The 12,500-nt window shown below is 39.0% G+C and overlaps 2 protein-coding genes across 2 annotated transcripts in view; one reads left to right on the top strand and one right to left on the bottom strand.

Annotated features, from left to right (window-relative positions):
- The window catches only part of LOC138051107 (matrilysin-like), a 15,650-nt gene extending 4,823 nt beyond the window's left edge, over window positions 1–10,827 (top strand). Inside the window, 4 exon segments of the mRNA XM_068897255.1 lie at window positions 2,329–2,497; window positions 2,803–3,116; window positions 4,511–4,555; window positions 5,271–10,827. Coding sequence (XP_068753356.1) covers window positions 2,329–2,497; window positions 2,803–3,116; window positions 4,511–4,555; window positions 5,271–5,374 — 632 coding nt within the window. The 3' untranslated portion in view covers window positions 5,375–10,827.
- The window catches only part of LOC138051106 (chymotrypsin-like elastase family member 1), an 11,707-nt gene continuing 9,351 nt past the window's right edge, over window positions 10,145–12,500 (bottom strand). The window contains exon 4 of the mRNA XM_068897254.1: window positions 10,145–11,663. Coding sequence (XP_068753355.1) covers window positions 11,317–11,663 — 347 coding nt within the window. The 3' untranslated portion in view covers window positions 10,145–11,316. The remainder of the gene's footprint in view (window positions 11,664–12,500) is intronic.

Below are 12,500 nucleotides of genomic sequence, written 5' to 3'. Positions count from 1 at the left end.
ACGAAAGCTAACCATTCATAATAAGTGCTTTTAATTACATTATTATTGCTTGATATCAGCAGGCAAGTGAGAAATTTAAAGAAAACGACAAAACTTTTGAAATTACAAGACACGTTTCGACAGAAACTTCTGTCATCTTCAGTTGATTAATGTACAAAGCGTTATGTTGAATTTATAAGTACGGAAAAAGTGCTAATTATGCCAGTAACAACGTAATGTACATAAAACGTGACAATGTGAGAGTTGAAAGGATAGTTTTAGATTTACGTGATGCAGTTGTTGATTAAGAGAAGGTTGTTCTCTTTCAATATGAAAAGCTTCTTTTATCTTGAGTTGAAAAGTCGTAGAGGCGTGATCTAAAATATGGAAACATTCCCCTGAAGACAGGGCGCGACATTGTTCGGAATTCTGTAGGTGTTTGAAAATGTGAGAGGCCCTATCACTGACTAAGTGCTCACGCACGCGTGTGGAAAAGACCCTATCCCTGGAGGGCTTCGTTCACGTGTGGTTTATAAGTTTGTATGTGCGGGCTGTAATGCCTGTTACGTCGGCGAAACAACCTGGCATTTTTCCACACGCGTGTGTGTGGACTTAGTCAGTGATAGGGCCTCTCACATTTTCAAACACCTACAGAATTCCGAACAATGTCACGCCCTGTCTTCAGGAGAATGTTTCCATATTTTAGATCACGCCTCTACGACTTTTCAACTCAAGATAAAAGAAGCTTTTCATATTGAAAGAGAACAACCTTCTCTTAATCAACAACTGTATCACGTAAATCTAAAACTATCCTTTTAATTCTCACATTGTCACGTTTTATGTACATTCCGTTGTTACTGGCATAATTAGCACTTTTTCCGTACTTATAAATTCAACTTAACGCTTTGTACATTAATCAACTGAAGATGACAGAAGTTTCTGTCGAAACATGTCTTGTAATTTCAAAAGTTTTGTCGTTTTCTTTAAATTATTATTGCTACTTGGTGTGACGGCTCGCGATCTCCTGGGTCTCGCGAGATAGCGAGAAGAAAATAAGAGAAAACTAAGGGTAAAACAACGTATTTCACACCCCTTCCCACAAACCCGCAACACAGCATAAATTTTTAGTAAACGCGTACGACTAATTAAAGATAAAAGTTAACTACAAGTAAAACAGTTACGACAGTTACTATCTCTAAATTAACTAATCTTACTTAGATTTACTTAATGCTAATATATACTTAAACGACAATACAAAATGAACTAAATACTTTACTTTAATATTTGAAGACAATAAGTTCAGTTCTTCGTCAGCCTTCGTGCCTTCTCAAGGTTCTTGTTAGTCCAACCGGCTAATCCTGCAACCATCCACTACCTCTTCCAGCAAACCAACAAACGTAGTCACGTCTTCTGTCAGTCCACAAGACTCTCACTTTCGTCGCCGAACTTTTCCTCCAAAAACTTCCAGTATAAATATATTTGCCACCGCCGACAAAGGAGTTTTGTCTGGGAATTTCGCGGTCGGCTCCCACCAATGACTCTTGGCAGTGTTTCTCTTTTCCACTTTCTTTAAACTTTCACCTTTCCACTTTGGCTTCTCTTCGGCTTTCCTTCTCCTAGCAGTCTTCTTGTCGACTGATCTTTTTCCACCCGCCTTTACAACACGCTACTTACATTTATATCTTTACATAACAATGCACTCCACATCAACACTTATTGAAAAACCTGTTGTTAAAACACGACCCTAACGAACCAATAGTTACAAAAGCATCTCCACAATGGAGACTTAAAAGAACAAATAGACTAACAAGCTATTCTCTAATGTACTAATTGCGGTAGACTACGATACGAAATTAACACTAAGTAATTAACACGAGCGGAATAAACTATGAACTAACGAAACAAAGAACTAAAGAAAAAGAAATTTTGTGACACTTGGTGAAATATAAATCTCTCGTTTTGCTCAACTTATCCGCTAAAACTAAAACGCTACGAAGAGACTTTCGATCACCTATTGTAGCTGCTACGACAGCTCGACTTATCGCCATAACTTTGAACACTACGCAATCTGACGAAATGCACTGATATTCATTTACAAAATGTGGATGACTGAGGATTCCGTGTGAGTATAACGTGAAACAATGCTTGTTGAAAAAAGTTAGAAGGAATCGATTAGTTACGCAAAGCAATAAGGAACTATAAAAGAAGATATTACTTAATTTACTAACAGGAAATGATTCTTTGGAACCAACATAGAATGCCATGCATAGATTACGTGAACTAATAATCATGACCTTGCGATTCTGTGCCCTGAGATATCTGGTCTTTATTTCATTCACTCGAAAGTAGGTAGCAAGTGGGGAAAAAAGAGGTTGACTTACTTCATTGAATATGGCAGAGACCTTCCAAGATTGAAACAAGAATCCATTTTTAGAAGAGCCTTGCAATACTGGGCCGATGTATCAGCGTTGTCCTTTTTCAAGACAAACAATGTCTATGGGGCTGATATCAAAATAAGGTATCTTTTTTATCCTTATATGCCGTCACTACTGTTTTGTCCATGGCGGTGTCCAACTAGAAAGCTGTGCTTCTTTGGACACCGTACACTTATTCATGAGCTAATTTTCTATTGGTATGTATCTCTTTTTTCCACCTATGCTCTTTCGCAAGACAATCTGCGTGTAAATAATTTTAAAGTGCGAACAATAAAAGAAATTAAAATTAAAATTAGAATTTTACTAACTCACAGAAACATTTCTTATCACGAGAAAGTCTGAGGTAGCCTGTACTGGCTTCCTTGTATTTCATTTTGCATTTCTTTAGCTTTGGCTCCAGGACACATGATAGCGTACGAGGCGAGAAAACCTGCCATTACCCTTTTGACGGCCCCGGAAAAGTTTTGGCGCACGCTTTCTTTCCGTCAGATGGACGCGCCCATTTTGATGAGGATGAAATGTTCACTGATCAGATCTCAAGGGGAACCAGTCTATTGTGGGTTGCCACTCATGAGTTCGGTCATGCACTTGGTATTGAGCATTCGGACGTTCGTGATTCTATTATGTATCCCTATTACACTGGATACGTGCCAAACATGCGGCTTCACTCAGCTGATATAGAAGCCATCCGCTCTCTCTACGGTAATATAATACATACAGGCAGCTCCCGCTGTCTAAGTGCTTTCATGAAGTCTCTTTAAATTTGGACAATGGTTCAAAGATGTTTCCCCGTTAGACGTTCATGAGGCTTTAAAGTGCCCCTGTGACCAAAATATCAATTCTTATTTTTCTTTGGATTTCAAAACTGAGTTGAATAACCAAACCAAAGTTTTAAGCCTTGGTTTCAAAAAGACACCTGTTTATTTTAAATGGAATTTTCCTATTTAATGGTCCGCCATTACTAAAGTAGCTGGATCGAAGAGAAAATTAAGTCAAAGGCTTACAAGCTCAATAATTCTATGCAGCAGGGGAGTTTTGGGCTTTCAGACTTTTACACTCGCGTTTTGCATATATAATAAGCTGCATTCACACGCTGAAGTTCTAAGCCAGTGAGCCTTTGACGTCACTTTTTCCTGGACTCCAATGAGTCAGTTTTGAACGTGAGTAATGGCGGACCGTGAAATATAAAACTTACGCTCAGCGTAAACGGCCTATTGGACAAAAATCATAGCTCAAAATTTTGTCATTCAGGTGTTAAGCAAACACACTTTCAAAATCTGAAGGAAAAAGGAGTTATTTTTTTTTATCAAAGGGGCACTTTAATGAATGGGAATATGGCATCTACAATAATTTAAACAAGGTCATATACAGTCATGTACTTTTAGATACGTGGGAAGCTTCTTGTCACGGGATCGGCTGCACTGACACAAAGCAAACGTGGAATGAACAAACAAGCAAATAATTTGAACGAAAGAAATGTGTATTTGAAGAGCGAGTTACAGACGAAAGATTGAGATATGTTTTCTATAACCTGCTTTTCCAAAACACACAGTTTCTTTTGTCCATCTTTCCTTTCACGGGAACATGCCGTACACATGAGCTCCTCGGAGTGACTGGTCCCAGTTGTGCGGCTGCATAGCTTAGTTAGGTCTGAGAGCATTGCACCTGGATCGCAGAGGTCAAGGTTTGAATCCCGTCGAATTGAAGCCACTTAAGCTTTTCAGGTGTCTGTGAAACAACTTCTTACATTGTCCAGATAAGTGCAAGAATCACTTTAATCTTTCCTAAACAAATCCTTTGCCATTTTTGACGTAACTTGTGAGGAGATGAGTTTTGAGTACAATGCTTTGAAGTTAACAAGAGAGAAGAGAAGAAAGAAGAGAGGAGAGAAGATGCATGTTTCTGGGCCAATCTGAAATTTAACAAATTTTTTTTGTTTCTTTTTATTGTTTTTATCAATAAAAAAATTTTAAGGGGTCACTAACACAAAATTGCAAACTTGCAAAAAGAGACGCGTGATACCATAACGAGTGACACCATTGACATTTTTAATTTCTGAGCTTGTTTTTCACACTTCATTATTTCTTTTTGAAAAGGCTATGGTGGTGGCAGCATTGGTGGAGGAGGATTTCGTAAGTATTGTTATTGTTACTCCTCTACCTTCATTTCAATTTCAGTGTTTTATTCAAATTATATTTTCCTTCTCTTCTTTATTCTATAGAAAATATTTTGATCATATTTAAACCACGAATTTCGACTTGCTGTTCGCGGAAGTTTCTTATTATTACTAAATGTCGTTGCAATGTGGAGCGTCAAACAGCTACTGTTTCTCAGTTTAGGTGTACTTAATATTTCTTTAGTTTTGCAGTTTATCGTCAACTAGTAAACAAGTTTTTTCCGGTTAGTTCTTTAAGTGTATTGCAGTCAAAATATGTAAACGAAAGTACGACAGAGAAGTAGTTTTCTTCATCGAGAAGGAAAAACAGTTCACGAGATCGAAGCAATTTGTTAACTCAGAAAAACAAAACCTTCTCCAATTTGGTTGTCATGGTAACATCACTACAACCCAAGAATTGACAAATGCCAACTTGTTCTCATATATTTCTTAGAAGGTCACTAAAAAGTTTTGCGACGTTAAAGTACATTTGGCTAAGTTGATGTTGAGTGACATTTTCGAGATTAAAGCAGGGAGTTATCACATTAAATCCAGGAAGCGTGCAAACTCCTACTAAACAGCTAACACCACAAAATATATGTATGTAATGGCAAAATGGTGTATGTCATTTTAGGGTTTATACTTTTAAAGCTGCAAATATCAGTTCTGTGGTTATGTTAACTGTAAGTTGTTCTGCACAGCTTATGGCGATGAAAATCGGGAATGACATTTATGGAAATATCTGTGCAATGAGCACGACTACATAATAAAACATTGCCGAGGAACCTGTGGAAGGTGTAATTAAGGTGCATATATGTATGGTGACTACACAGTACTAAGCAAATGGTAAATGTCACACGAGATATTTCATGCTGTGTCACGAGAAAGTACTGTACATGTCCCGGAAATAAGCTAGCACTATCGTAGAATATCCAACATTGTACTGAGGTTTTCTGCATTCTCCACGTTACGAGATATTTTTTTCTCCATTTCCGGAGTATTGCGCTATATAAGTTCTTAAGTTATTATTATTATCATCATCATCATCATCATCATTATTATTATTATTATTACAGCATTATGATATCATGAAATTAACGTTAAAATAGATAACAACATAAACGCATAGAGATAGGCATGCAAGAAAACTTCACTGAGTTTAGGCCAATTCCGCAGTTCATACACATGAAAATTCGTATATTCCTAAATCATTTCATTCACCTTTAATTTAAGAGCCATAACTTAAATTCTCAAGTGATCCGCTCCTACGCTTTCCCGGTAGCTCAGCTTGTATATCAAGGAAAACAATCGCGCGGTCCCTGATTGATGCAGTGTTCGAAGCCCATTCAAGACTAAAGTTTTCAGCGGGCTCGCTCGCTTGCAATTGGTTAAGTTACTTATATAGCGGCGATGATGATCTTTCTTCTGACCCTTGAGACTTGAAAACCAAACGAGAGCCAACACCGCAACCATCGTGGTAGTAAAAGGAAAGATTAACTCTCCACCTCTACTCGGAAGACCAAGCCTAGACGAACTTGGCATGCTAAAGATTGATGCGACTCGTGGATTACAAGAACCCAACAAAGCCGTGAAGAAAATCGAAAACGAGACTCGTCAGCTCGAGAAAATCCTAGATCGGTGCAAGAATCTTTTCCAAGGAGTTGGCAAGGCAACAAGAGATGGCCAAGAGATACAAATCCATCTGCCTATGAAAGAAGACGCCATACCAATCTCCCAGAAACCTAGACGTGTCCCATGCCATCTCATTGAACCACTCCAGAACAGAATTGAAAAGTTTGTCGCGAACGACATCATGAAGAAAGTCCTGACCACGAAGCGATCACCTGGTGCTCACCAATCGTTGTGCAACCAAAGCCCAAGAACCCTTAAGACACCAGAGTCAGCCTGGACCTCCGCCTCCTAAACAAATCAGTGCTCCGCACACGAAACATTCAAGCCCCAATTACAGAAGATTTTGTAACCGAATTCAGAGAATGTAAGGTCTTTAGCAAACTAGACCTTAACCATGGTTACCATCAATTCTGCCAATTCTTTCATAGGCAGATGGATTTGAAATCAGAATTGCTGAACAGGAATTTGTTGCCGAACAGATCCTGAGGAATCCAAACAACACCAATAATATCTGGAAAGCAATCCGCCATTGCATCCCTAATAAATCTACATCCCAGCGAATATTCAGTAAGAACGACAAAACTGTTGCAGACGAATTTAATCAGTTCTTCGTATCTGTTGGTCAGAGTACTGTCGACAAAATCACATCCCTATCTAATGAATGCAATCTAACACTTAACCAGAATTATTTTACACCGAGACAATACGCCCTTTCAGACCAGTTCACACTGAGTACCATTGATTATAAACAAATAGAACGTATAATAACAATGATGCCTTCTAATAAGGCCCCTGGGATAGACAAAATTCCGATTCGCGTCATCAAAGATTGTCTTAATCCAATTGTTCACACAATCACGTCTATTGTTAATGCATCCTTTCTAACATGTGTTTTTCCATCAAAATGGAAAACAGCTGAGGTTACACCAATTCCAAAAGACGGCGACCACGAACAGGCAAACAACAATAGGCCCATATCACTCCTACCAGTTTTATCTAAGATTTGCGAAAGGGTTGTACATAATCAGCTCACTTCATATCTGCAATCAAATGACACCCTATCAAAGACTCAAAGCGGTAACAAGAAATGGCATTCGTGTGAAACATCTGTCATTGAAACAACCGACACAATTCTTAACGCTATTGATAAAAAGAAGTTAACTGCTGTTGTACTCTTAGATATGACCAAAGCCTTTGATAGTGTTAATCACGAGACATTAATTTTAAAATTGCAAGATGTCGGAACCTCCAGTCATACTCTCCAATGGTTTCGCAGTTACCTAAGCAACAGGAAACAAGTAGTACGAATCCACTCAACGCTGTCTGAGCCTTTGCCTGTGACCAGTGGTGTACCTCAAGGGAGTATTTTGGGGCCAGTACTATTTAGCATATATACGAATGATCTTTCCTCGATACCACAGAAATGCAGCACCCAGAGTTACGTAGATGATACGAAACTCATTACTTCCTATCAACTAAAAGACAACCTGGATGCAATTACTGGTTTGAAAGACGATCTGTTTAAAATAGGAGAATGGTGCTCCAATAACCTCTTGTTACTTAATCCTAGCAAAACCAAGTTAATGATATTTGGCAGCAGGCAAATGCGTGCAAAATTGCAATTTCATTCCCTTCCCTTTATGGGAAAGGACATCATGCCTTCAGACACTGCTAAAGACCTGGGCGTGATTTTGGATTCTAATTTAACTTACGATGAACACATAATTAAAACGGCTTCTTCTTGCATGTCCTGCCTCGGCCAAATAAACCGCGTCAAGCATGTTTTTGACAAACGTACACTCCTGACGATTATCAACTCTTTAGTTTTTAGTAAATTATTTTATTGTTCCAATGTATGGGCAAACACGTCGAAGTGTAATATTAACAAACTGCAGGCTGTGCAAAACTTCGCCTGCCGCATTGTGAGCGGCGCGCGTAAATATGACCATATTACGCCTATTCGTAAAGAGCTCAATTGGCTACCTGTGGCAAACCAGTTATATTACCGAAGCGCTATAATGGCCTTTAAATGTATGACGGGCCACGCCCCTGAATATCTGTCTTCAAAATTTTTAAAGCGAGCCGAGGTGAGCGGTCGTAGCACCAGAAACTCTCAATTGTTGAACATTCCACTTTTTAAAACCGCTAGCGGCCAAAGAACCTTTTATTATAGAATAGTTAATTTATGGAACTCTTTAGATTACAATTTTAAACTGTGTGATTCAGTCACTGTTTTTAAAAATCACCTGAGGACCAAATTACTTAAAGAACTGTAATTTAATACTTATATATTTTAACAATTTTTAAAATTTTATCTTTTATCTTTTAATTGTAAATAGGAATATATTTGTGTTAATATTGTCTTTGAAAAGCCCCTTGGGGAAAGTCAATAAAGTATGTATGTATATGTATGTATGTATCCCGAATCACGCAAGACTATGACATTTTCCACTCCATGGGGAAACTACCGGTACAAACGCCTGGCCTTCGGAGGACTCAATAGTCAAGACCTGTTCGACGCAGAGATCAGCAAGGTTATATCAGACACCCCCAAGGTTCTCAATAACCGTGACGACATCATGATCAGTGGTAGAGACTGGGACGAGCAAAAAAAGTCTGTTGCACAACTGCTACAGAGACTGGAGGATCACAACATGAACCTGCGACGTGAAAAGTGCGAATTTGGAAAAGCGTCCATCGACTTCCACGGACACCTGTTTAGACAAGAAGTCCTTAAACCGAGCCCGACCAAGATTCAAGCTGTCCAAAACTGTACTCCACCAGCATTCAAAGAGGAACTAGTCTCTATTCTCCAAATGGTAGCCTACCTATCTAATTGTAGGTATTTTAGTAACTTCTCCAGTCGGTACGAGCCACTGCGAAAGCTGACAAAAGCCAACGCAAAGTTTGAGTGGTCGACAGAACAAGAAAAAGCCTTCAAGGACCTGAAAGCCGCCATCACCGCAGCCCCAGTCCTAATCCCGTACCATCCAGAGCGAGAAGCACTCATCATCTGCGACGGAAGCCCCGAAGGACTGGGAGGAGGACTGTTTCAGAAGACTGACAAAGGATTCCAACCTGTACACTATGTGAGCCGGACCTTAACTGACACAGAGAAGAGGTACTCTCAAATAGAGAGAGAGAGGCACTGGCAGCAGAATTTACTACAACCAGGCTCCAGATGTATCTGATTGGCGCACCAAAATTCAAGTTAGCAACAGACCACAAGGCACTGCTTCCACTGCTCAACAATCTAACAGCTAAACTACCACCGCGTATTGAAAGACTCGCCTTGAAAATGCAGAACCTCGACTTCGAAGTGATTCACATCCCTGATAAAACCAACATGACTGACTACATGTCCCGACACCCACTGCCAGAGACAGGGCCCGACCGTTTCGAGAAATATGTTAATTGCCACTGTCTAATCAGAGCACGCTGTAGTCCTGGACAAAATCAAAGAAGAAACCGCAAAAGACAGAGAGCTTGCAAAGCTCGCTGTGGCCATGCAAACAGGCAAATGGACCAAGACCGAACCAGACCTCAAGCCATACTTTGGCCTGAGTGCAGAGCTATACATGGCCGAAGGACTGATCCTGAGAATCACTGACAGAAAGGATTATCCAGATAGCCCACAAGCAAGGACTAAAGAAATGCTACACCGAAAGTACTGGTTTCCCATCGTGAACGCTCGCATTGACGCCGTTGTGAGCCCTTGCTTCGACTGCCGGATAGCAACAAACATACGAAACTATCGACAGAGACCCTCCGAAACAGTTGCAATTACGGTACCAGCACTGAATATGTTTCATTGATTAGGTGCATGTCGATAGATTATTATTTATTGATTAAGTGACTGATTAGTTGCACGTTAAAAAAACCAAGAACTAGGTTGAGACATGAATTTTGAGAAAACGGATCTGAAGAAGGGGGAGTGTAGCAATTATATCATTGACACACGTGATTTAATAATTTACTACCAATGTAACATGATCATCCAACATTAGAGATTACAGTGAATTACATCTGAGAGTGAACGCGTGTACTTCCTTCGTCTTGCCCGATCACTACAGAACCCGTGACCTCGCGATACCGGTGCGACGCTCTAACCAACTGAGTTATGAAGCCACTGACGTTGGGAGCTGGTCATTTGTGGGTTCCAATGTTCCCGGGAAGAATTAATCAACGATGAATTGATATATGAAATTAATCATATAAGAACTGCGGATATGTAATCAAGTGAAGCTATGATCTTCGCAGTTATGAACGAGGATCATAGCTTCACTTGATTTCATATCCGCAGTTCATATACGATTCATTTCATATATCATTTCATCGTTGATGATTCTATATTATTATTATTATTGTAATTATTAGTTTTTAGTTCTATTATTTTAGTATTACACTTCTAAATCCTAGCTCATCAATTCAGTTTGTCTCTAAAATGCTCGAAAAAATGCCAGCATAATGTACAAAAGCCTAACTGTGATTCCTTTCCCATCATTTTTTACAGGTTAGTTTCGGTCGTCTTAAGAACTCTAAAGACAGAGTGTATCTATAACAACTGATGCTTTTCAGCCCTGGGACGAGGTTTATCACAAATAAGAAATAAAACAAAACAAAAGTTAATTTTAGAGTTGCTTTTCGTTTGTAGCCAGGAATCACATATATAAAGAAAGAATATGTTAACTAATTGAGTTCATAACCTCCCGGAAGCAAGTGTTAGGGTTAGAGTTAGCAAGAAAAAGATCGTATTTATTTTCCTTTGCAAAATGATTAAGTTGCCATTACATTTTATACCCTCCAGCTTCATTTTAAAAAAGACCATATATTTTCTATTACGCTGGTCTTATAAAGAGTTGGTGAATGACATTGGATGGAATAATATGGACAAGGATGGGTTAGACTTAGTCTGATGGGTCTAAAAGGGTTTTACCACGGCCAGGAATACACTAGAAAAGCTTCACTGCTTCACTGATTTGAAAACATATGCTATGCCATTTTCTAAAAGCTCTGGTCTAAAAAAGAAAAAAATTCACAAAGGAAACAAGGACACAATATAATGAATGCAATAATAAAGAACTGTTGAAGGATACATTATGTTTTGGAGACTTTCTAATACATGTTGCTGTTCTTTACATGATCTTCAATCCAGTCGACAAAAGAACTTATTCGAACAAAAACCGAGAAGGTTTTTCCTGCAGGACAATCTGGTATCCCCCAGCTCACTGCACCTCTCAGGACAAATTTTCCATCTTCTAGACAAACAAGAGGTCCTCCGCTGTCACCATTACAACCGCTGACTTTACTCGTGCCACCAAAACCTGCGCAAACCATCGATCCATCATCCACAGGTTGGAAAAATGAATTTCCTTGTGAACAGTTTTCATAACTAACGATTGGTATCTCGACTTGTTGAAGTGTTCTTGCTTTGGACCCGCGGGGCTCAATACGTCCCCAACCTAGGGATAAAAACTCCTGTTAGGTTTTGAATAAGTCAAGTGTAAAGTAAATACTCATTAAAAGCGGGCAAAATCTTAGTGTTCAAAGAGTCAGTAAAAGCAATAGTAGAGCAATGGCTCCGTTCAATTACCCACCAAGCCATGCGAGAGAACATTTCAGCTGCAGGTTCATGTATCCCACTTCAGGCAAATCAATAAATTAAATTTGATTGGATCAAAACGTGACAAACCATCATGTGTAATAAATTCTTGCAACGTCCCTTATAGGTTGATAGCATATTTTGTTGACTTTTTTTGTACTTTCCGGAACCAGCTATTTAATTTCACGATCCCCAGACTACAAAACTAAATTGTTTTTCTTCCACGTAAAGAGGTAAAGATGAAAAGTTGAAACTATCCCGCTGACTTTTGTTTCTTTTCCATCTAATCGGAAGACAAATATCGACGCAGACCGGGGTGATTGCGCATTATTAAATTTTCGGCCTTGGGTATTGTGTTTGTAGCTTTCTGAGTAGTTCACTCAATCTCGGTTATCAGCTCATATACCGTGTGACCTAATATAGAAACTGATTGCGTCAAGCGTAATAAGCTGGAAACTGTTTGGGTTTCACAAGTCCTTTGCATGACCGTGTCACGTGACCTTGTCGATCATAAAAATTACTCGTGGTACAAAATAGATGCCAAAAATGGAAAAAGCGTGATGAAATTAGTATGAAACTCAATTTTAAGGCCACTGACATTTATGTGAGAAATTTTACAGTGATTTTAATGCCTAAATTAATAACGTTAATGTTTTCGTGTAACAGTTTTTATTTCATACATACTGAGATTTACACA

This window comes from Montipora capricornis, chromosome 6, assembly GCF_036669925.1.
Source record: "Montipora capricornis isolate CH-2021 chromosome 6, ASM3666992v2, whole genome shotgun sequence".
Taxonomy (NCBI): Eukaryota; Metazoa; Cnidaria; class Anthozoa; order Scleractinia; family Acroporidae; genus Montipora; species Montipora capricornis.
The sequence above is the reverse complement of the archived record's forward strand: the minus strand, read 5'-3'. Positions and strand labels throughout refer to the sequence as shown.